At 38.3% G+C, this 22,387-nt stretch overlaps 9 protein-coding genes across 9 annotated transcripts; all 9 read left to right on the forward strand.

Moving 5' to 3' along the window:
- Position 1: 1 nt before the first annotated feature.
- On the forward strand, positions 2–2,561 carry LOC9301186 (heterogeneous nuclear ribonucleoprotein 1). Its single transcript, XM_002863283.2, has 5 exons — positions 2–390; positions 474–553; positions 628–851; positions 1,111–2,170; positions 2,267–2,561. The coding sequence occupies exons 3-5, from the start codon at positions 630–632 to the stop codon at positions 2,278–2,280; spliced, it is 1,296 nt and encodes a 431-aa protein (XP_002863329.1). The 5' UTR covers positions 2–390; positions 474–553; positions 628–629; the 3' UTR covers positions 2,281–2,561.
- A 67-nt stretch (positions 2,562–2,628) lies between these two features.
- On the forward strand, positions 2,629–3,636 carry LOC9299406 (RING-H2 finger protein ATL79). Its single transcript, XM_021034710.1, has one exon. The coding sequence runs from the start codon at positions 2,941–2,943 to the stop codon at positions 3,439–3,441; it is 501 nt and encodes a 166-aa protein (XP_020890369.1). The 5' UTR covers positions 2,629–2,940; the 3' UTR covers positions 3,442–3,636.
- Positions 3,637–4,438: 802 nt separating this feature from the next.
- On the forward strand, positions 4,439–5,525 carry LOC9299407 (the record flags this gene model as incomplete). Its single annotated transcript, XM_021030159.1, has 2 exons — positions 4,439–4,829; positions 4,909–5,525. Coding segments are annotated over 2 exons (738 nt in total), but the record flags the coding sequence as incomplete, so codon positions are not given.
- A 96-nt stretch (positions 5,526–5,621) lies between these two features.
- Positions 5,622–6,634, forward strand: LOC9299408 (14.7 kDa heat shock protein). Its single transcript, XM_002863286.2, has 2 exons — positions 5,622–5,987; positions 6,091–6,634. The coding sequence occupies exons 1-2, from the start codon at positions 5,939–5,941 to the stop codon at positions 6,429–6,431; spliced, it is 390 nt and encodes a 129-aa protein (XP_002863332.1). The 5' UTR covers positions 5,622–5,938; the 3' UTR covers positions 6,432–6,634.
- Positions 6,635–7,107: 473 nt separating this feature from the next.
- Positions 7,108–8,583, forward strand: LOC9299409 (putative 57 kDa heat shock protein). Its single transcript, XM_002863287.2, has 3 exons — positions 7,108–7,218; positions 7,583–7,957; positions 8,034–8,583. The coding sequence occupies exons 1-3, from the start codon at positions 7,164–7,166 to the stop codon at positions 8,393–8,395; spliced, it is 792 nt and encodes a 263-aa protein (XP_002863333.1). The 5' UTR covers positions 7,108–7,163; the 3' UTR covers positions 8,396–8,583.
- Positions 8,584–8,849: 266 nt separating this feature from the next.
- Positions 8,850–11,437, forward strand: LOC9299410. Its single transcript, XM_002863288.2, has one exon. It carries the CDS (start codon positions 9,086–9,088, stop codon positions 11,330–11,332), a length of 2,247 nt encoding a protein of 748 aa, XP_002863334.1. The 5' UTR covers positions 8,850–9,085; the 3' UTR covers positions 11,333–11,437.
- Positions 11,438–11,516: 79 nt separating this feature from the next.
- LOC9299411 (NADH dehydrogenase [ubiquinone] 1 beta subcomplex subunit 8, mitochondrial) lies at positions 11,517–13,045 on the forward strand. Its single transcript, XM_002863289.2, has 4 exons — positions 11,517–11,783; positions 11,854–11,940; positions 12,009–12,104; positions 12,790–13,045. Exons 1-4 carry the CDS (start codon positions 11,646–11,648, stop codon positions 12,844–12,846), a joined length of 378 nt encoding a protein of 125 aa, XP_002863335.1. The 5' UTR covers positions 11,517–11,645; the 3' UTR covers positions 12,847–13,045.
- Positions 13,046–15,164: 2,119 nt separating this feature from the next.
- Positions 15,165–18,168, forward strand: LOC9299412 (tonoplast dicarboxylate transporter). The gene is made up of 3 exons (XM_021032550.1): positions 15,165–15,851; positions 16,694–17,834; positions 17,912–18,168. The coding sequence occupies exons 1-3, from the start codon at positions 15,405–15,407 to the stop codon at positions 17,944–17,946; spliced, it is 1,623 nt and encodes a 540-aa protein (XP_020888209.1). The 5' UTR covers positions 15,165–15,404; the 3' UTR covers positions 17,947–18,168.
- Positions 18,169–21,388: 3,220 nt separating this feature from the next.
- On the forward strand, positions 21,389–21,926 carry LOC9299413 (cysteine proteinase inhibitor 5). Its single transcript, XM_021033159.1, has one exon. It carries the CDS (start codon positions 21,433–21,435, stop codon positions 21,799–21,801), a length of 369 nt encoding a protein of 122 aa, XP_020888818.1. The 5' UTR covers positions 21,389–21,432; the 3' UTR covers positions 21,802–21,926.
- Positions 21,927–22,387: the final 461 nt, after the last annotated feature.

Below are 22,387 nucleotides of genomic sequence, written 5' to 3' on the forward strand. Positions count from 1 at the left end.
TGCACGCATTGGTACATTTATTATTAAGATTTAAGAAATCACTTATTACACAGAGAAGAAAAAGAAATGACGAAAAAGCCCTCGTCTCTTAGAAGGAAAGGAGGATAGCCAAAGCGAAACATTGCCATATAAAAACAAAAACGTAAGGAAAAGTTTTCTCTTTTTTTTTTCTGAATTGGTGCTGAGCATAGCTTCCATCCATTTTTGTTCCTTTTAATTCCAAAATAAAGAAAAAAAAAAGGACTAAAATTTGGACGATAATCAGAAACGAGAGAGGAAGGCCTCTCGCCCTCTTATTAAAAACCTTGCCTTTGTCCAAATCTGAAGATTTCTCAATCCAAAATCTTATTTTTTTTTTTTGGTTCCTCTTTCTCCGTTTCTTTATTTTCGGTAGATTCCTTGTCTCTGTCTGTCTTCTGGGTTTTTCAGCTTACACCTTTTTTGATCATTTGGGTTTTTGTTTTGTTTTGCAGGAATCCAAGATCGTTGGGTCGATCGGTTTTTACACAATCCGATCACGACCCATCTGCTCTTTTTCATTGCTTCCCTTGAGGTTTGTTTTTTCTCTTTCGATTCCATTATTCACTTAGATCGACGACATCAGCTTTTCGTGTTTGTTTTCGGCAGAAATGGAAATGGAATCATGTAAGCTCTTCATCGGTGGTATATCTTGGGAAACCAGTGAAGATCGTCTTCGTGAGTATTTTCACAGTTTTGGTGAGGTTCTAGAGGCTGTTATTATGAAGGATCGTGCCACTGGTCGTGCTCGTGGCTTTGGTTTCGTTGTCTTTGCTGATCCTATTGTTGCTGAGCGAGTCGTCTTGCTTAAACATATCATTGATGGTAAAATTGTAAGTTTCCTCCTCTATATACCAACCAATATACATTGCTTCCATTTTCAACAATCTTACTTGCTTCATTTTGAGGTTGCTGCTTCTCAAAGCAAAGCTACTCCCTTTTTTTCCTTCCTGTTCTAGTTAGTAGACTCTCTATTGTTTACAATCATCAGCAGTGTAAACAAGCACCAATATCAAAAGATAGAGAATATAACAAATTGTTTTCTTTGAGTTGTGTGGTGTGGTGTGTTGACTTTCTCCATGATATATCCAGGTTGAGGCAAAGAAGGCTGTTCCAAGAGATGATCACGCAGTTTTTAACAAAAGTAACAGCAGCCTTCAGGGATCACCTGGCCCTTCAACCACCAAGAAGATCTTTGTGGGAGGTTTGGCTTCATCCGTCACAGAGGCTGAGTTCAAAAAGTATTTTGCTCAGTTTGGAATGATCACTGATGTTGTGGTGATGTATGACCACAGGACCCAACGGCCGAGAGGCTTTGGGTTCATCTCATATGACTCTGAGGACGCTGTTGACAAAGTGCTGCAGAAGACATTCCACGAACTCAATGGTAAGATGGTGGAGGTCAAACTAGCTGTTCCTAAGGAAATGGCTCTCAACACAATGCGGAACCAAATGAATGTAAATAGCTTTGGCAGTAGTAGAATCAGTACATTGCTGAACGAGTACACCCAAGGATTCAGCCCGAGTCCAATCTCTGGCTATGGAGTAAAACCTGAAGTTAGGTACAGTCCAGCAGTAGGTAATAGGGGCGGATTCTCACCGTTTGGGCATGGATACGGAATCGAGCTGAATTTTGAGCCAAACCAGACTCAGAACTACGGTTCTGGTTCCAGCGGAGGCTTTGGACGACCTTTTAGCCCTGGGTATGCTGCGAGTCTCGGCAGATACGGTAGCCAGATGGAAACGGGAGGAGCTAGTGTTGGGAACAGTTCTGTGCTAAATGCAGCAACAAAGAACCATTTATGGGGAAATGGTGGTCTAGGTTACATGTCAAACTCTCCGATATCAAGAAGCAGCTTCAGTGGAAACTCTGGAACGTCTTCACTAGGCAGCATTGGTGACAACTGGGGAACAGCTGCACGTGGACGTAGTAGCTACCACGGTGAGAGAGGAGGTGTAGGATTAGAAGCAATGAGAGGAGTTCATGTTGGTGGTTACAGCAGTGGCTCAAGCAGCATGGAGGCAGACTCTCTGTACAGCGACTCAATGTGGCTTTCTCTGCCTGCAAAGGCAGAGGAAGGATTGGGAATGGGAGCATTGGACTTCATGTCTAGAGGACCAGCTGGATACATGAACAGGCAACCAAACGGAGGTATGAATAATGAATGAATGAACGCCTTTTTCGATCTGAGAATTCAAGGATTTGTAGAAAATCTGATGAAATCATATGAAAATGGTGTTGTTGCAGGAATTGCAGCTTAGAGAAGTGAGAAATCCATACCATGGAGATCAGATGATTGCAGAAGAGAGTTTTTAGAAGAGGAAAAAAGTTACTTTAAAAAAATATATATATATTGGTACCAAAAAGCTTAAAGCTTTCTTTACTCTTTTTTTTTTACTATTTTGATTTGTTGTTATAGCTTTCTTTTCACCCTTTTTTTCTAATTTGGGGTTTTGTTTCTTTTTTATCTTAAAGAAAAAGATGTAAACTTGAGTGATATAAAAAGAGACAGAGAAACAATGAAGTGTATTTTGTTCTTGTCTTTCTCTCTCTTTTATCATCTATCTAGATCCGTATATTGACAAATTCAAACATGAAAACGAATTAAAAAAGAGCAATTTGCCTAGAATGTAGGCAACGTAGTATGAGGCCGACGTGTGGCAAACATGTGGATGATGATAAGCCACAGGACAAAGAAAGCAATCCCTCATCCATCACAATAATATCCATTAATGTGAAGTGGACCAAAAGAGAGAGAAGAGAGTGTTACAGTCCTCAAAATAGAGACGAAACCATCCTAATCCTTCAAACTCTCTCTCTCTCAGAGCTTCAAGACTTCACTGGAATCGCCACCATTGTCCCTACACTCTTCCTCCTCTATAAGGTCTCTTCTCACGAGGCTCTCTCTCAAACCAATTAAGATGCGTTTTCTAGTAGAAGAAGTAGCTTCACCATTGTCCTCTGCTGCAACTCCAACATGTAACTCTCATACTTGCAGATGGAAGCCTTACTCAAACTCTACTGACTTCACAGCTAATGCATCCGTCCTCCTCATCCTTGTCATCTCTGCTCTCATTTGTGCTCTCTCTCTTTACGCTGCAATCCGTTGCTTTCTCCGACCAACCCTCGAGACTGAAGACGACCACAAGCCTGACCTTGAAGCAGCTGCTCCATCCACTGCAACAACTCCTACACTTGTCTACTCCTCCGACCTTGAACTCGCAGGAGCTGAAGCAGAGTGTGCCATTTGCTTGTCGGAATTCGAACAAGGAGAAAGTATCCAAGTGCTGGAGAAATGCCAACATGGTTTCCATGTCAAGTGTATCCACAAATGGCTCTCTACTCGCTCCTCCTGTCCCACTTGTAGAACTTGTATCTTCTCACAACACTCGGAAACACCTTCAAGCCAGATCAATGCTTAGCTTCTTTATTTTTAATCTTGTCTTTTCCAAAGCTTTAGAGTTGTATCATGTTTTGCTTGAGAATAGCCCTGTTTCTGCTTTGTATTATTAAGTAACGTAGACGGTAGACCAACCAAGTTGTATTACTTACTAGTACTTGTTGTATCAATCTAATTCTACACCGCCACGCAATGAAACAGAGTTTTTTGATTAAAACGAGTTCATCGTACTAGGAAAGTTTCTGGACCAATCAGATGAATCAATCATTTTTTTCAGTAAGAATCAATAGCAAGTTAAATTATAATGTGTATGGAGGAGAATAAATGATGGAAGCTCATCAGCTTCATAACTAACATATACAGCACCAAATCAAAAGCAGTTTTCGAACACTCATTGGGCTGATGCATGGGCCCAAGAATAGATCACTCCAGGCCTTTTCCAAAACCTATAGTAGACTTTTCCTTGGCTATAAACAGCAAAGTAGACTTTCTTTTCACTCATTTTCTTCCAAAAGAGAGATGAGTGAGCCAAAGGTAAGATGCATTGACCTATCAAGAACTACTTTCTTTCCAGGTTTCTCTTCGTCCTCCTCTTTCCTTTCTCTTTCTTTTCTTTTCACGAATTATTAGATTTCCCAACAACATCGTTCGTTTTCTTCCCCAAAAAAATGTGTTTTTTTCCTACAAAGTTGTCTCTTTTTCCCGATGAAATGATATAGAGTGTCTTTAACGTGAACTTGGTGCAAAGATTACATTTTTTTGAGGTGAAATGAAGGATACTTTGTTATGAAAACGAAGCTGATCCTTTTATAATAGTGTCTTCCTTAGTTATCTGTATACATTTTTTTTTGCCATGAAAAAGATGAGTATTTTCATGGAAATGAAGCTGATCGTGATCGATCGAGTTAGTTCGACACTGATCTTTGATTGTTTCTCCCTTGCCATGAAAAAGTTGAGTTTTTTTTTCAGGTTTTTGAGCATTAAAGTCTGAAGTTTTTGATGTTTTCCATATTTGATCTTTGCACTTATTGTTTACAGAGGGATTCTACGCGACGAACAATCAGTTCCAGACAACGGGTCCAAAGGGTTTCATTGAAGTGAAGGTTCTGGAGAACGACAATCTCTATGTGCGTGTCGACTTGCCTGGCGTTCCAGACGACGCCGTTCGCTACAGAGTTGACGCGGTGAGACAAAAGGTTGTGTTTTTCTCCGGTGAAACTCTCAACGACGATAAGGAAGGCTTGCGTGAGTACTCTGGAACCGCCGGTCTTGGATGTGACTGCTGCGAGATCACAGGCGTCGTTGATGCCAAAATGAAAGATGGAGTTTTGAGGATGATTCTTACAAGGGTCAAGGTGAACAAGGATCAACCCAACAACAAGTGTACTCTCACTGTGCCTCCTTTCACAGGTTTGATCCCATGCCTCTATAAAGTCTCCACCTTTTTTGCTGCATCATTGTTGTAAATATATACACTGTGTTTTTTCAGGTCAATCCGGAAGATATCTGGAGGATCATCCATATGTGGTGAAAGGTCGCAAGGGAGCATTGTTTGGGGTACCAACCGCGGGAATAGGGCTTTACTTTGCAGTAGACTTGCCAGGTGTTTGTGGGGATGATGTACAAGTGTTTGCTCATGAAAATGAAATCAGATTCTATGGTGAAGTCAAGAACGTGTGTGAGCACGATGAGAGCCGTCGAATCTACTCGGGAGGCATCATGAGTCCTCCTTCCCGTATTCTACCTTCAGTTTCGAGCCACAACATCACTTGGGATGTAGAATTTGGTGTTCTCAAGATTGTTGCTACACCTCCTGGCTACACCAACAACAACTAAGGAACCAACCCCTATTCTCTCTCTCTCTCTAGCTATATTTGCATTTTGGGACAAGTTACTTTGATTAGTTTTCTCTGTTGAAGTTGAGACAATTGAAAGAGAGAGTAGTCCTTGCTTTTGTGTTTGCTATTGAATCAAATGATTCATGTCATTTGTTTTCACAAACTTAACTCTTTTTTTTCCCTAAGCTGATTGAAACAAATTGGTTCCATAGCATAATTTACAGAAAGCTAAGCTGATATAGTATACTATGTCAATTGTTTATAGATTTATCCACGGACAATTTCATGATCGGTTCAACAAGAGCAAATCAATTTTAGGGCTCATGTGCCCATAATAGGTGGTCACTCGGGTTGATCTGCGATTCAACAGTGTGTAATAGAAGAGTGTGTTGGAATTTAGTGCTAAAAATCGGTCAGACAAGTCAAAGTTAGCTGCTTTTCCGGTCGCCAGATTGTTGTCAACAAGATCACTCCTTTTCGATCAATTTCACCAAATCAGAAACACTTTCGAATTTTAACACTAATTGGGCTTATTAATGGGCCTAATGGATAGGTCACTCCAGGCCTTTCCCAAAACCCTATAGTCCCTCCCTCGGCTACAAATAGAAGCAAGTAGAGTAGAGCGACTTCTCTCACTCGGTTTCCTGCCAAAAGAAAGAGAAAGAGCGTCGTATTGAGAAAATGAGTCGGAACGCAGGCAGCTCCAGCGAAAATAGCATTCCGTCTCCAAGTAAAGTTCTCATCTTTCACTTTCATTTCTTATAAAAATCCAACCTTTTTCGTCAAATCTCTCTTTCTAATAACGAATTTGTGTTTGTTTATCTTATGTACAGTGAGGAACCTATTTCAGAAAAGTGGGAGTCAAGCAGTGTACGAGATGTCAGAGACAAAGAAAGCTTGCGTGATGAGAGTCGACATGCCTGGTTGTCCCGAGTCAGATCTCACCTACTGGGTCGACGACAACAACGTCCACTTCTTCGCCGACGAACCAGCCATGCCCGAGTACGAAAACACCGGTCGCAAATACGGAGGCTCCATGGTTTTCAACCCTGAGTCTTACAACGTCAAGAAAGTTAAGGTGAAGCTTATCAACGGAGTGCTCTGGATCACCGTCCCTAAGATCCCAGGCAAAAACGCCTCCATTGATGTCATCGAGAGGATCATCCGTTACTGATTTGGTTTGTGTCTCGTATTAATGGTACATGCATGTGTCTAGGGTTTTAGCTAGCTAGCTAGCTAGCGTCTCTATCTATCTATCTAGGAACTTTGATGCAGCTAGCTGCTTTATGTTTATCTTTTGTGGTTTAAGAACGCTCTTGCTTCTAATGTCGTGATCTCAATAATGAAAAAGTTGTCAGCTTTCTTTGATTTGTTTAATCTTGCATTAAACGTATAGGCGATATATAGCTAATCGATCATACTACAGATCTTTGCCATTATCAAACTGGATAAGTACATAACCTTGACATGTTTTTTTGTAAGAAAGGAACAAACTTTTTTTTTATTGTGTTGGGAAAACTGGATAAACACTACACAACGGTTGAAACCTTATTTGATCTTTGATGAGAAAAAAGATAATTGACATGTACAGCTCATAATTGCTGACGTCAGCGTCTTCTTGTAATGAAGAGAGTGGGTCTTTTGCAGTCATTTTTGTCGTAAACGAAATGACTAAAAAGCATGGGATAAAAAAATTCAAAAGAGTAAAAGCAAGTTTTTTTCTTACCGAGAGAGAGTGGGTGACGTAGGCAAGACAGACCAGTCAAACTTGGCTATGAAGGTGAAAAAAGCCAGCTGGAGAGTGCCACGTCACAGACTGTACCTCATGATGGTGCTTCGTCTATATTTATCAACAGCAAAACAAAACGCCATTTTTACGCATCCTACCTTGAACTAGAGAAGAGAGATGGGTGAGCCAAAGGTAGAATTCAGGGACATGTCAAGAATTCCTAAAGTTCGAGGTACCTCTTTCTTCTCTCTTTGTTTTCCTTTTCACGAGCCACTAGATTTCCCAAGAACATTGTTTTTTTTTCCTGTGGGTTTTCTAGAAAGTTGACTCCTTTTTTCCGGTGAAGTACTGAGATAACATGAACTTGGTACAAAGATTTACATTTTTTGTGTGCATGATAAAAAAAGCAAGTTTTTTTCATGAGAAATGAAGCTCATCAATTTACTTCTTTACTGATTTGTTTATAAGTTTTCTCTGTATCTTTTTGCCATGAAAATGAAGCAGATCGAGTTGATTCCATCTTTGATAAGTGTCTTCCTTTGTTCTCTGTATACTTTTCTTCATCAAGTTTTGATCTTTGCACTTATTGTTTACAGAGGGATTCTACGCGACGAACAATCAGTTTCAGAAAGCGGGTCCAAAGGGTTTCATTGAAGTGAAGGTTCTGGAGAATGACAATCTCTATGTACGTGTCGACTTGCCTGGTGTTCCAGACGACGGCGTTCATCACAGAGTTGACGCGGTGAGACAAAAGGTTGTGTTTTTCTCCGGCGAGACTCTCAATCCCAAGGAAGGCGGCATTCGTGAGTACTCTGGAACCGCTGGTCTTGGCTGTGACTGCTGCGAGATCACAGGCGTCGTCGATGCCAAAATGAAAGATGGAGTCTTGAGGATGATTCTCTCAAGGGTCAAGGTTGTGAACAAGGATCAACACAACAACAAGTGTACTCTCACTGTGCCTCCTTTCACAGGTTCGTTCGATCCCATTCTTCTTCTTTAAAGTTTTGCTGCATCATTTGTTGTTAATACAGTACTCTGTTTTCTCAGGTCAATCCGGAATACGCTTGGAGGAACACCCGTGTCTGGTGAATGGTCGCAAGGGAGCATTATTTGGGAAGGCAACAGCGGGAGGAGGGGCTTTCTTTGCAGTGGACTTGCCAGGTGTTAGTCCGGATGATGTAGAAGTGTCTGCTAATGAAAATGAAATCAGATTCAGAGCTGAGATCAAGAACGTGTATGAGCACGATGAGAGCGGTCGAACCTACCTCGGAAGCGTCCAGAGTCCTTTTCCCTCTTTAATTTCGAACAACACCATCGCTTGGGATGCAGAATTTGGTGTTCTCAGGATTGCTGTCGCATCTCCTGGCGACATGGCCATCATCAACAACAAAAGAAGCCCTATTGAGTGATCGACCTCTCTTGGGACAAGTTACTTTGATTAGTTTTTCTCTGTTTATGTTGAGACATTTGTTTTTGCTATGGGAATCAAGTGATATATGTTATTTGTTTTCCTAAGCTAATTGAAAACGTTTTAAAACAAATTGGATCCATCGAATAACCTGATTGGTGATGATGCATGATTGCTCAAAACCCCTAAGGCTGATATTGAAAATTCTTTTATTCCATGGAATCTCAATTGTTGAAAGAACGTTGGACATTTTGATCTGTCACTCAACAGTTGAATCGAAATGGTCATAAAAGGAGTGTGGTGATTTTAATTTTTATCAGCCAAGTCAAAGTTCCTCATTTTCTTGTCTTCATCATTATTAACACATCCAGTAACAAAACTAATTGGGCCGATTCTTAGGCCCATAATAGCTCCAGGCCTTTTCCAAAAATGGAAACCTCCACGAAAGCAGGCAGCTCCGGCAGAAACACCTCTCCCCGTGAGTTTTTCCCGGTTGATCTGCGATTCAACAATGTCTAATCCGAAATTTAGTTGAAATGGTCATAGAAGAGTGTGGTAGAACGTTGGAATTTTGTCAGAGAAGTCAAAGTTTGCTACTTTTCCAGTCTCTAGAATGATGTCAACAAGATCACTCATTTCCATGGAGTCAACTTGAAGAAGAGCTTTTCGATCAAATCCTTGAATTCGATTGATGGGTATCCTCGGCTGCGACGCCCATGGCGATTTGAACGATGCAGAGTTCAGCAAGCCCTTACCTTTGATTGGTATCTACGTTGCCGTAGCTTCACTGATCTGTGGTCTAGCCATGGCCGCTGATCTTATTCACGGCTTCCGACACCGCAAATTCTGGTTTCCGTGTAAGTTCTTCTCTCTCAACGCCACTTCTCTGACTTTCATCGCTGTCGGAATCAAACTCTCTGTGGATCTCAACACTTCAATGCCGAGTCGTCAGGATCAGTTAGCTAAACTCAGCAGCACCGTCTTTGTGTGTACGGTGATGGGAAATTCGATGCCTTCTCTGGGTATAATGGACAACAATGATCTCCTTATGAATCTTATGGCTTTAGGGATTCTTGTAATCACTGATGTTGTTAACATCTGTATTCAGTTGGGTACTGGTGCGATTTATGTCTTCTCTGAAGAACATTTTCTGGTCGTACTTCTCATGCTTCTTATGCTTATGATCTTGTGTTTCTCGGCCACTACTGTTCCCACCACGAAAAGAATCTTGGAGGCTAAGTACAAGAAGAGGTACGACGTTGCCATGAAGTGTCCTTTGGCTACAGAGAGAACTGTTGCTAAGAAAATTCAGCAAGATTTGTCAAAGTTCTGGATGATGGCTCATACTAGTAGCCCTCAATTCGTGATGGCTCGTTCTGTCACGTGCACTGCTTCTGGTTTCTTCTGTCTTTTGAGTGCCATTACGCTTGGTGAAGCCATGGTGAGGAGTTACTTCTTAAGACCAAGGTCACTTGGGTTCTGCCATGGAGATTCTGATTACAAATGGTCAACCTCTCTGGTTCTTGTTTGCCAGACTACTGCCGTGACCATAGGGACCATTGCTCCTGCGATCAGATGGTTCACTGCTGTGAACTTCAGGTGTCCGATTAGAGGGAAGAAGTATTATAGGGATGAGTTTAGAGTAGAGAGTTACTGGACACATTGGTTCTCAGAGAAGAAGCAACATCCCTTAAGCCTTTGGATCCTCAAAGATCGCAGATACAGGAAGATTGCGCACAATGCAAAACGCTGGATATTGGATGTATGTATTGTCATACAGTATGTGATTGTGTTTGGTAGCAAAATTATCCGTTACATCTCGGTTTTCTGTGTGGGTAAGATCTTGATGTGCTGTAATTTTATCTTAAGGACCAGTAATACTATCACACACAGTGAGTCAGAAAAATCCGATTCTAATCCAAGCTCGAGACAGGACCTTGCGAGTTTTGTCCTGCATCTTGAAGGAGAGGATCCGCTGGTGGATGTGATGGTGCGGAGCAACCGGGAAGCCACAGATCATTGGATAGAGAATGGCAGAAAGAAACAACCAGTGAATCTGATAGAGCTTTTGGAAGCAACAGCACCCATTTCAAAAGGATTTGATGGGATTGCAGAGTTTGACAGCAACAAAGTGGCTTCTCTTGCCCATGGAGAACCACCCAATTGTTGGGCTCTCCCTCTGGTAACACTCACAAGCATCGCTGTGGCTCTTCCGGACGTCAAGCCCCCCTCCCTCAAGAAGTTACTCAATGCTGTCAACGAGGCACTGGACTTTGTCAACAAGTTTGAACGCGTCCTGGATACGGGAGGAGAGTCAGCTAACCTCAGGAAAGCTGCTGAGGTAGTTTGGCTAGGAGCTGATCTCTATCACAAGTGGTTTGATGTGGATCTTCGGAAACTATCAAAGCAACAAAGAAATCCAGAAGAAACCGTTCGGGAGCTCATGGAAATCGCGAAGAAAGAGTTCTCAGAGTCATGGCAGATGAACCTGATGGTGTGCATGAAGCACAAGCCCTCTCACTGGCCCATCAAGACTCTAGCGGCAAACTCCATGTACCGAATATGTCAAACAATTCTGCTCAACTACGAATCAAGAGACTACGGAACAGGGGAAGCCCTATTGAGAAAGCTGGAAAGCACAATATCAGACATAGTTTCAGGTTGTTTTTGCAACGTAGCACAAGTGATATCCGTCAAGTGTTTGGTGTCGGCTGTAGAAGTGAGGGAAGAATCAGTGAGAGGAGCGGCTCTGCATCTGGGAAGAACAGAGAAGATTCTAGAGATATTAGAGAGAAGAAGCTTACCTAAATTGAGATGTGATGAGATGAAGAACATCGATGAATGGAGAGCATTCTACAAGATAAACTCTTCGGAGTGTAATAATAAGAGCAACACAGTTTATCAGGAGTCGGACGAACTGCGCCTAACTGTTGAATAGATATGATGTTAAAGATTGTAGCTTTTTCTGTTTTTGTACCTCTGTGTATTCACACCACATGAATGTCATTGTATATAGTAAGAATCTGAAGCTTTTGATGATACACTTGAAGTGTCTGTGCTCGAATAGTATAAGATGAATAAAAGTTGCTCATTGTTGATTTTAAAATTCGTAAAAAGGAAATTCCTATATTGACCCTTTTCTTTAAAACGACGGCGTTTAGGGAATTGTTGTTTCAGTGACTGCGTCTTTCGTCGTCTTCTCAATCTGTGAAATTGATTGGATTTTGGATCGAAACCTGAAAAGAGCGAAAATGGCTGGAAGATTGAGCGGTGTGGCCTCACGAATCATGGGTGGAAACGGCGTCGTAGCCAGATCCGTCGGCTCTTCTCTCCGTCAACGCGCCGGAATGGGTCTCCCCGTCGGCAAACACATCGTCCCCGATAAGCCGGTGAGTTAAAATTTCTTCTTAGATTCTTTTCGATTCTGAAACTCTTACGTTCCCAAATTGTGCGGTTCAGCTTTCGGTTAACGACGAGCTGATGTGGGACAACGGGACTGCGTTTCCAGAACCTTGCATAGATCGGATTGCTGATACCGTTGGAAAGGTAGTTTTCTAATTTTCTGATGAAATAAAAAGCAAATGATTGATTGATGTTTGGATGATTATGAGTAGTATGAAGCATTGGCATGGTTGAGTGGCGGATTAGGGTTCTTTGCGGGTCTCGGTCTGCTCGCTGTTTTGAACGACAAAGCTTCAAAGGTTCCATTTGTAAGTGAAAATCTTTCAACTTTCAAGCCCACTTTGTTGTCCTGAGTGTGATCTATCATCCCTATGCAGCTATTATGTTTCTTGTTCAACTTTTTTTGCCGGAATCTACCATATATGCTCGCATAACAGAGAATGTGTCAATGTTCTTTTCTTCATTTGCTGAATGCCGCAACATTTAGCTTTCAGTTTTTGCATTTTGCCTGTTTATGATCATAAACAATTCTTGCATCTAGTGGAACAGATGGATCTTATGTCCGCATTGCTTTCATAATATTGAGCCTGTACATATTAGTTAGGAACATTTGACAGAAACACCCACAATGTTGTTCGGAACTCGGTAAATGCTTAAGCTTATATGCGTGTAAGAAAAAACATGAGGGCTTCTAGCGGTGTATGTATCAGCAGCTATAATCTATGATTTAGTTTTCTTAGTGTCCACTGGTGAAGAATCATAGACTCTGTATCAAATGTTAATAGGTTATACTATGATGAGTCTTGTTTTGAAGGATTTCGAGTAAAGAATTAGGCCTGTCTATATACATGAGAGATGAATTGGTGCTGTTCTTTTACTCTAGATGTTCTTCTGTGATAATCTCATATCTCTGCTTTTGTTTCATGTTCTTGTCATTTTGGAACTTATTTTTCCATATCATAATCATCTCTTCTCTTACTGTCTTCGTTGCAGACACCGAGAGTGTATCCATATGACAACCTGAGAGTTGAGCTTGGAGGAGAGCCATAGAGACAAGTGATTTGCTCATCAAAAACTCAAGCTTGTTTTCTTCACTGCTTTGTTCTTCTTCAAAATGTTTGTTGTTTCCTACTTAGAACATGAAGACAAAAGAATAAAAAGAAGACTTTGTCTTTATTATATGCGTTGTCTCTGTAATTAACAGTGACCAATGAGAGATTCATAAGAGAAGACTTCCTGGTTAAGCAAATCTTGAACTGTGTTTTGTAACCTTTAGAAATCAATCTTCTCCCAATTGACAGTTAAAGCCATGTGTCGAACCAAGTTTGAGCCTCCTACGACTTCAATCAAACAAAGGCTACATAATTAGCCTAATGTGGCATGTGAATGGGACATTGAGAGAAACAATTGAACTTGTTCGTATCCGTTTTGGTTTTAACCATTACGTATTCGGTATTCGGTATTCCTTTCCTCTTTTGTATATTTTTCATATCTTATACGCATTTTATTTATGCCTCTCTTCGTTTTCTCTGATGATTATCTATCAAAATCATCACGGCAACTAGGTTAGGGAAGATATCTAACGGGTAAAAATTAATATGTTGAAAGACTGGTGTGACTGTTTTAAACATTTTTACACTAAGAAGGAGACTATACGAAAAAGAGAATAACTCTAATTTGAAATTTGATTAGTGAATTGAATTTGACTTGTACAAATACACGTTTAAAGGAGACTATCACAAGGGGTAAGTTTGGAGACCACATAGTCTACAATGCAGACGATTAAAAGTATAGTTGATAATCTAATGGGCTAAAACTTTCCAAGTGATGGAGTCAAAGACAGCCACATGAGTCTCATGGATATATGGATTTCTTTCAAGTTTCAAATATTCCATTGAGTAAATTAATAGTTTCAAGATCAAGAATCAAGATCATCAATGTGATCTGCCTACGTGTCATTTCTACTGGCTCTTCTTCAACCTGATTGTTTTGGACCCCTTCAAAACAAGATTGTGATTGGTACCACACCTCTCTCTTTCTCTCTTTTTATGTTACATCTCTAATTATATTTGAGGGAATAGTTCTTATTAGTCTTCCTTTTTTTTTTTTGTTGGCAAACTGGATATAGCAAAACTCATCGTACGTATATCTACACGCATGTGTGTATCAGTGTATGTGTAGAATTATTATCTTTAGTCTTTAGACCAAGTCCATATATATCTCTTAGAGAGATTTAATAGACAAATAAAAAGATTTGGCACCCTTCAAAATTTCAAATACTTGTGGATTCTTGAATATTTCTTCACTATTTTGGATACATATGAATAATATCATTATTATTACTTTATTAGAATTGGAGAAAAAAAGGACAAAAAAAGAGGAAGGTAAGAACCAGGGAAGTTGGGCTCTGGAGGAGTACCAAAGGCTGCATATATAACGTGTCTCACTCTCTCTCTCTTTACTCTTGCCAACTATCAATTTGGCTTTCTATTCTCTTTTCTCCTCATTTATTTCCATCTTTTTCAACATTTCCATAACCTCTTAATTCATTCTTAACCATAATATATATTTTTATATATAGATATACATCTATATATAAAAATATATATGTAGCATACGAATCGTCGAAAAAAAGTGTAGCATACCAATTACATGTTGTCATGTGTAACATGGGTCTTTCAAGAGGTTTTCAAAAGTTTTCATGTGAGAACCCATACTCATGTTTTTCTCTTAATTTTTATTATTTTCATTTTTTATATTCTTTAGAACACTTGTGAGAACTTTTCGCTGCACATGTTCTAATCAGAGCTATAAACTATTGTGAATAAAACGAAACTAATGAATGTTAAATCATAAATGGAGAAGCTACAGTCAAGTTTATCTATGGCACTTGGTTTATATGACTAATAAATTAGCAAATAGATTGTTATGATTACTTGTCATCTTAATCTCTAATGTCCTTATGGGTCATCATATTCCATAGTCTAGACAAAATATAAGCCATCACAGCTTTCCCACTTGTAACTTGTAATTTGCGAGACCCCATCATTTTCAAGGGTCGATTACAAATATATTAAAATGGACTAAATTAAATAAATAAAAATAATATCCTTAGATAAACTGAAAAGTTATCATAGTATATTCACCGTAGAATCAAGAATGACCTTTCTTTTATATTTACCTATTATTCAATAATGCGATTTTGTCTTCCAAGAAAATACATTATTTGTCTCTTAAATTTATCTGACCCCATACATTTTCAATATAATTGTGAACCAGCAAATATTTGTTGTTTGAAAATACAATTTTTTAATAAAAAAATAAAACATTTTACAGGAAAAAAATACAAGTCTACTAAAAGGTCTTTACATACTAAACATGTGTTACTCACGCTCTTAAACCGAATATTTTCTTCATATGATCACAAAACTTAATTCTTTTATAAATAATCTTTAATATAAACACATTTCTTTCTTTTTATGCCAAACACATTATAATAAAATAAATAAATAAACAAATTTATAAAAAGGCTCCTTTCCCATCTTCTTTAGTTCCTAACATTTCTCTAATTCTTTTCTGTCCTTCCATTTAAAAACAGAATAAACAGAATGAACGGTGGTGATGTCACCGTCGCCGGTTCCGACGACCTGAAATCTCCGCTTTTACCAGTCGTCCATAATGATGAACCATTCGAACGACAAACGGTGGGACAACAACTCCGGACAATATTCACGCCCAAGAATTGTTACATCGCTCTTGGTCCTCTTCTTTGCGCCGTCGTGTGTCTATGCGTAGATCTCGGCGGAGATGACACGACGACGGCGAGGAACATGCTCGGCGTTTTGGTGTGGATGTTCGCGTGGTGGTTGACGGAGGCCGTTCCGATGCCTATCACTTCCATGACGCCGCTCTTCCTCTTCCCTCTCTTTGGAATATCGGCGGCGGATGACGTGGCCAATTCATACATGGATGACGTAATCTCCCTTGTCCTCGGCAGCTTCATACTCGCTCTCGCCGTCGAACACTACAACATCCATCGCCGGCTCGCCCTTAACGTTAGTCTTGTCTTTATCTCTTTATCTTCTTCTTATTTTTTTCTACATATTTATTCAGTATTTGATTATTTTCGTCCATATGAATTATATATATATTTTTAAAAAATATCAACGGTAGTTTCACCAATTGTGTTATTTTTATTTATATGAATTATATTTGAGTTTTTGATGTGGGGGAGACATGTTGATTGTGTGCGGGTCCACGGGTGAATTAATTACAACTATGATCGTACTTAAATAGGTGGATTGCTTCAATTGAATCCCTACTTATAAAATTATACACTTATGATAACATAACAATGTGTAGTGGTCCATGCATGTTTATACGTGGGGATGCCAGTTTATATACTTTTCCCTCCCCCACACATTTATTTTGTTTTGATTCTTCACATATTCAATAATTTGTGTCTACATAACTTTTTTTTTTTGTTCCAGAAAGTACAAAGTCTAATGATAAATTGATCATTTAAAGTTAAGCTGTTAACATACACAAAGAGTTCTCTCTATTCAATTTTGATTTTTTTTAAAACAAACAAATTACTTATGCAATTTTTTTATATTATTATGAGTAGTATAGTAGATGAGAAGTCATTTCATGGCCTAGGCCAATCCATAATAGATGAGAGACACGTAAACACTCTGTTTCTCCAGGACTATTTAAAAAGCAATGAGAATGATTTAATTTGTGCGGGCTCCAATAATTAGCTCACAAGTCACAACTATAATCATCATCACCTTTTTAAAACTATAATCCTAACTAAGTGGAGCTCACCAGTCACTACGTATCTAATTATGATAAGTTAATAACAAAACTTAATGGATAATCTATATTATTCTTGAAGATAACGTTGGTGTTCTGCGTGGAGCCGCTAAACGCGCCGCTGCTTCTGCTTGGCATCTGCGCCACAACGGCGTTCGTGAGCATGTGGATGCACAACGTAGCAGCTGCGGTCATGATGATGCCAGTGGCTACAGGGATACTTCAGAGACTTCCCTCGTCATCATCGTCGACAGAAGTGGTGCATCCGGCCGTGGGGAAGTTTTGCAGAGCGGTGGTGTTAGGTGTGATATACTCGGCGGCTGTTGGTGGAATGAGCACACTCACTGGAACTGGTGTGAATCTGATACTTGTTGGAATGTGGAAAAGCTATTTCCCTGAGGCTGATCCAATCAGTTTTAGCCAATGGTTCTTCTTTGGCTTCCCGTTGGCTTTGTGCATATTTGTGGTGCTTTGGTGTATTCTATGTGTTATGTATTGTCCTAAAGGAGCAGGACAAGCTCTTTCTCCTTATCTCCATAAATCTCATCTTAGGAGAGAGCTTGATATGTTAGGACCAATGAATTTCGCTGAGAAGATGGTCTTAGCCGTGTTTGGTGGGTTGGTTGTGTTGTGGATGACAAGGAATATAACCGATGACATCCCCGGCTGGGGTCGGATCTTTGACGGCCGGGCTGGGGATGGAACCGTGAGTGTGATGATGGCGACATTGTTGTTTATTATCCCAAGCAAGATTAAAAAAGGAGAGAAGCTAATGGATTGGAGCAAATGCAAGAAACTCCCATGGAACATTGTCTTGTTATTGGGAGCTGGATTCGCTATAGCCGATGGAGTACGCACAAGTGGCTTAGCTGAAGTCTTATCCAAAGGACTAGTCTTTCTTGAAACGGCTCCTTACTGGGCCATTGCTCCAACGGTTTGCCTCATTGCTGCTACTATCACAGAGTTCACATCAAACAACGCAACCACTACATTGTTGGTTCCGTTACTGATCGAGATTGCAAAGACCATGGGGATCCATCCTTTGCTCTTGATGGTCCCTGGTGCCATAGGGGCTCAGTTCGCTTTCTTGCTCCCCACGGGAACACCTTCTAACGTCGTTGGGTTCACAACAGGGCATATAGAGATCAAAGACATGATCAAAACAGGCTTGCCTCTCAAGATTGCTGGAACCATCTTTCTCTCCATCTTGATGCCCACGCTTGGTACACCTAACTTTACTCAAAACCTTCTTCTATAAATATAATCCAGTTTGCTTATAATTATTATTATATGATGGCAGGGGCTTACGTTTTTGCATCAAAGGGAGGAGTTTAGTTCTACGAGCGAAGCACAAGAACATATGGACACTATTGATTCGTTGTACTATAGTTTATGAATTACCCTAATATGGCATGTAGATATATATGGTCAATGGATGATGGAATGGGAAATCTAGATGTGGTCGCCAAAATTCACAAAATCGGCCCATTTTTGTAACCCGCCTGATTATAGTTTCCGGTACGATTGCTTTCTTTTGTGCGTCCAACGTACGGATAAGTCTGGTCTTCTTTTTTTGTGTGTGTATATAATAAAAGGGAAAATTCCTAAAAAAAACCTTATGTATTTTTTATTTGGACGTTTAATACCCAATTGTTTTCGGTTGGAAGAAAAATACACATATTAATAAAACTGTGCGATTTAATACCCAAACAATCAAATGTTGTTATTTTCATACTTACGAACTCACAACAAAAAATATATTCCAATTTTATCCTTATCATCTCAATTAATTATTAACTTTTAAATAAGGTGATATTTTTTTTCTTTAAATAAAAATTAATTTTGTTAATGCTTTATTTTATGATGCCTAAAAAATAAATTTTAAATTTATATAATTATTTTATTTTAAAATTAAACATAAAAATTAGCAGAAAATCAAAAATATTAAAAATAGTCATTTGTACAATCTTATTCCGTCTTTGCAATGTCAAAGAGACGTTTTCTCTTCGGTTCTAATTTTTTTGATTAATATCTACGAGAATTACCGGTAAACAATCTCCGTCGTCCTCTTTTGTAACCATCAAATTCGATAACCATTCGCAATCTCCTTTTAATCCTATCCAAAATCTTCATCGCCAATAAAACTAATTTGATTTGATTCGTCGTGATGCATATGATATCAACGAGCATCAATATGAACTTTTTTTTCGTCGTGAGAAACTCTCTATTCGAATATAAATCCTTCACGAATGAAACTATTTTCGACAAAATCTCAATCCGAATCTCATCGTCTCTCTCAAGATTTATCAATTCATAAAAATGGCTAATTTTTTTTTTTACTTTTTCTAAATTTTTAGCTAATTAATTTTATTTTTAATTTTTAAAATTAAATATTTGTAAAATAAACTGAAAATTATTTTGAAAATTTTTTTGAATTTTTTTTTGGGATAACAAAGAAATGAAATATTTATAAAATTAATTTTTATTTAAATAAAAAACTATTGTGACGTAATCTAAAAGTTAATAATTAATTGAAATAGTAAGGGTAAAATTGGAATTTTATTTTTGTTGTGAGATCGTCAGTATGAAAATAACAACATTTAATTGTTTGGATATTAAATCGCACAATTTTATTAATATGTGTATTTTTTTCCAACCGAAAATAATTGGGTATTAAACGTCCAAATAAAAAATAATTGAGGTTTTTTTGGGAATTTTCCCTATAATAAAAAGAGAAATCTAATAAATGTGTTGTGCCATATGATACAGCAAAATTGCCACAAAGGCTTCACTCTTTCCAAAATTGTCATAGTCTCTACGAGAAATGTCAAAATTACCCTTCCACCAAATCATTAATAAATAATTCTATTTTTATTTCTCTCTTCCACGTTTCTTTTTCTCTTTTTCTCCATTCTTCTTCTCCTTTTCTCTCATTTCTCTTTCATCTCTCTCTTTTCTCTAATAATAGAGCTCAATCTCCATGGATAACTCAATCTCCATAAATATAAAAGTTTCTCAAATTTTGATTTTTTTTCTTCTTATTCAAATATGGTCCAATTTAATTTCAAATAAATATTATTTGCATTGTTTTCGATTTTTTAACGGATCTGGGTCTGAATCTAATTTAGAAAGTAGAAGCGAGTCTAAATCTGAGAAAGAAGATAGACGAGATCTGTTATATTTTGCACGTGGACAATATTTTTTGTCTACCAATTTTTTTTTATATATGTTGTTTTGAATTCTTGTCCACCAAATATCTTCGAACTTTGTTGTTTCAAATGTAGACAAGTTTTTTGGTCCACCAAATATCTTCCTAATCTGTTGTTTCGAACGTGGACAACAATATTTGTCTACCAAAATTCTTCAAGTCTGTTATTTTAAAATCTTGTCCGCCAAATATCTTTGAACTCTGTTGTTTCAAATGTAGACAAGTTTTTTCGTCCACAAAAAATCTTTCCAGTCTGTTGTTTCGAACGTGGACATCAATACTTGTCTACCAAAATTCTTTAAGTCTGTTATTTCAAAATCTTGTCCGTCAAATATCTTCGAATTTGTTGTTTCAAATATGGACAAGGATTTTAGATTTTGTCCACGAATATTAGATGTGGACAATAATAGTAGTTGTTCACGATAAATGACATCTTTATTGCATCTGAATGAATTATTTAAATACCAAATATCTGACATCTAAATAAATATAAATTAATTAAAACCATAAATAAAAACAAAAAGGCACGTGGGTATTGTGTACTCAACACATTCTCATCTCTTTCCCACTTGTTTAGTCAAGGGGCATTTTCGTCTTCTTTATTATTTCATAAAGTTCAATTGTGGCACATTTGAAAAAGTTTATGTTTTGTGGCATTTTTGATAAGTTTTGATACCGTGAATGATACTTCCAACCAAATTCCCTAATAAAAAGGGTTAATTAATACAGATTTGTGTGTTCTTCTTCTTCTTCTTCTTCACAACACTACTAGTGCCACTAGTGGCATATCCAGCGGGCCAACTTTACTGACCATACCATACCACGTCATTGTCCAGCGTGTCTTCTTCTGTTTCCGGTTTTCTACAAACTCAAAAAGCAAAGAAGAAAAAAAAAACATTAATGCATGGTTTGTAACGCTTGCTTTTTAATTAGTTTTTGTCCTTTACACTCATTTACGTTCTTTCTTTGTCCTTTGCTATATACTGGAGTACTTGTCTATTAAATAATCGTAGAAAACTATAAATAGTCAAATCCTTTTGGGTATTCTTTATTTTCCTAGGTAGAAGTTGGCCATTGCAAATTACATAAATGATATCCAACCTCTAGAGGATAAACCTCATTAATTTGTCTTTATTATGCTGAATTCCAAAACAGATATATACCGAATACTTCATAAGTGACACCTGATTTAAAATCAATGAAAAATAGCTTTAAGTTAAGGATAAATTAAGAAATTTTGTGTAAAAGTCACATTAAAAATGTAGAATAATACTCTTTGTGAAACAAAAATAAAACTGTAGAATGACACTTTTTATTAAACAGAAAGTGTATATTTTACCTATAAATATTTTCTAAGGAAATTTGTGAGTATTAACTATTTTGCAATAAAATATAATTTTAAAATACATATACAAAGCAAAAAAGTACCAAAACTGTTTTAATTAAATAATTCACCTAACTTAAGCCCATGTATTAAACATTAGAAAAAAAAAATCTGCTAGTAATATAGAATTAAGCGACACGTTATGCCACGTGGCAGACCGCTAGTGTATTTAAAGACCCCATAAAACCCAATGAATCAACTTTGAGGAAACAAACGGTTACAAAGCAAAATGACTAGTAAGGTCGTCTTTCTTCTTACCCTCTCTCTCGTCGTCCTCCTCCTCCCTCTCTACGCCTCTGCGGCGGCCCGCGTCGGTGGTTGGAGTCCCATCAGCAACGTTACGGACCCTCACGTCGTAGAGATCGGGGAATTCGCGGTCTCCGAGTACAACAAACGGAGCGAATCGGGACTCAAGTTCGAGACGGTTGTTCGCGGCGAGACTCAGGTGGTCGCTGGAACGAATTACCGGCTTACGGTGGCGGCTAATGACGGGGAAGGAGCGAGCAAGAACTACTTGGCGATTGTATGGGAAAAGCCGTGGATGAAATTCAGAAATCTCACTTCCTTCGAGCCTGCCAATAATGGTCGCTTCCTTTAAGTTTTTTACATGTAACCGCTCTTTTAAAATATTGCAGAAACCAAACAAAAATAAACGAAGATAATTATTGTCTAATTTCTGTATTAGTTTTCAAAATTTGCAAATCTGAAGAAATGATAAGTGAACAAGTTTTTTTTTGACATATCCGGTAATTATGCCGGGTATGAAGATTATGGGTCAGTCAGGAGAAAGTTGAGAGATGTATCACTCACTAAATAATTAAATTAAATGAGTCAAATTGCAAAAGAGGAGACAAGAGAGAACCATGTGATGCTGAGGGAAAGAAAGAGTGAAGGTGTCATTTGTCTTTGGTCCATCCATCCATATAAGCTCATTTACATGTGACGACCGACGACCCTCTCCTGTTTTGTTTATCCAACTACCTTCTTCACATTTTTCATCATCATTCATTTCTCTCTACTAACAAAAAAGAAGAAGATTTTCTATGAAATATTGTACTAAGTGTCTAAATTATGGGAATATATTTTATTTGATTTGTAATCAACAGATCCGATTGGCAATACAAAACGGTGAAACCAATTTAGCGTTAAAAGAAAACAATAACGATACTGAAACAATCACGATA

Source organism: Arabidopsis lyrata, assembly GCF_000004255.2.
Source record: "Arabidopsis lyrata subsp. lyrata unplaced genomic scaffold ARALYscaffold_8, whole genome shotgun sequence".
NCBI lineage: Eukaryota > Viridiplantae > Streptophyta > Magnoliopsida > Brassicales > Brassicaceae > Arabidopsis > Arabidopsis lyrata.

Excerpts from the sequence above, each read along its gene's own strand:
- LOC9301186 (XM_002863283.2), top strand. The coding sequence starts at position 630 with ATGGAAATGGAATCATGTAAGCTCTTCATCGGTGGTATATCTTGGGAA. Across the intron at positions 852-1,110 it reads ATATCATTGATGGTAAAATT|GTTGAGGCAAAGAAGGCTGT; the intron begins GTAAGTTTCCTC and ends TGATATATCCAG.
- LOC9299406 (XM_021034710.1), top strand. The coding sequence starts at position 2,941 with ATGCGTTTTCTAGTAGAAGAAGTAGCTTCACCATTGTCCTCTGCTGCA.
- LOC9299408 (XM_002863286.2), top strand. The coding sequence starts at position 5,939 with ATGAGTCGGAACGCAGGCAGCTCCAGCGAAAATAGCATTCCGTCTCCA. Across the intron at positions 5,988-6,090 it reads AAATAGCATTCCGTCTCCAA|TGAGGAACCTATTTCAGAAA; the intron begins GTAAAGTTCTCA and ends TCTTATGTACAG.
- LOC9299409 (XM_002863287.2), top strand. The coding sequence starts at position 7,164 with ATGGGTGAGCCAAAGGTAGAATTCAGGGACATGTCAAGAATTCCTAAA. Across the intron at positions 7,219-7,582 it reads AAGAATTCCTAAAGTTCGAG|AGGGATTCTACGCGACGAAC; the intron begins GTACCTCTTTCT and ends TATTGTTTACAG. Across the intron at positions 7,958-8,033 it reads CACTGTGCCTCCTTTCACAG|GTCAATCCGGAATACGCTTG; the intron begins GTTCGTTCGATC and ends CTGTTTTCTCAG.
- LOC9299410 (XM_002863288.2), top strand. The coding sequence starts at position 9,086 with ATGGGTATCCTCGGCTGCGACGCCCATGGCGATTTGAACGATGCAGAG.
- LOC9299411 (XM_002863289.2), top strand. The coding sequence starts at position 11,646 with ATGGCTGGAAGATTGAGCGGTGTGGCCTCACGAATCATGGGTGGAAAC. Across the intron at positions 11,784-11,853 it reads ACATCGTCCCCGATAAGCCG|CTTTCGGTTAACGACGAGCT; the intron begins GTGAGTTAAAAT and ends TGTGCGGTTCAG. Across the intron at positions 11,941-12,008 it reads TTGCTGATACCGTTGGAAAG|TATGAAGCATTGGCATGGTT; the intron begins GTAGTTTTCTAA and ends GATTATGAGTAG.
- LOC9299412 (XM_021032550.1), top strand. The coding sequence starts at position 15,405 with ATGAACGGTGGTGATGTCACCGTCGCCGGTTCCGACGACCTGAAATCT. Across the intron at positions 15,852-16,693 it reads ATCGCCGGCTCGCCCTTAAC|ATAACGTTGGTGTTCTGCGT; the intron begins GTTAGTCTTGTC and ends TTATTCTTGAAG. Across the intron at positions 17,835-17,911 it reads CATCTTGATGCCCACGCTTG|GGGCTTACGTTTTTGCATCA; the intron begins GTACACCTAACT and ends ATATGATGGCAG.
- LOC9299413 (XM_021033159.1), top strand. The coding sequence starts at position 21,433 with ATGACTAGTAAGGTCGTCTTTCTTCTTACCCTCTCTCTCGTCGTCCTC.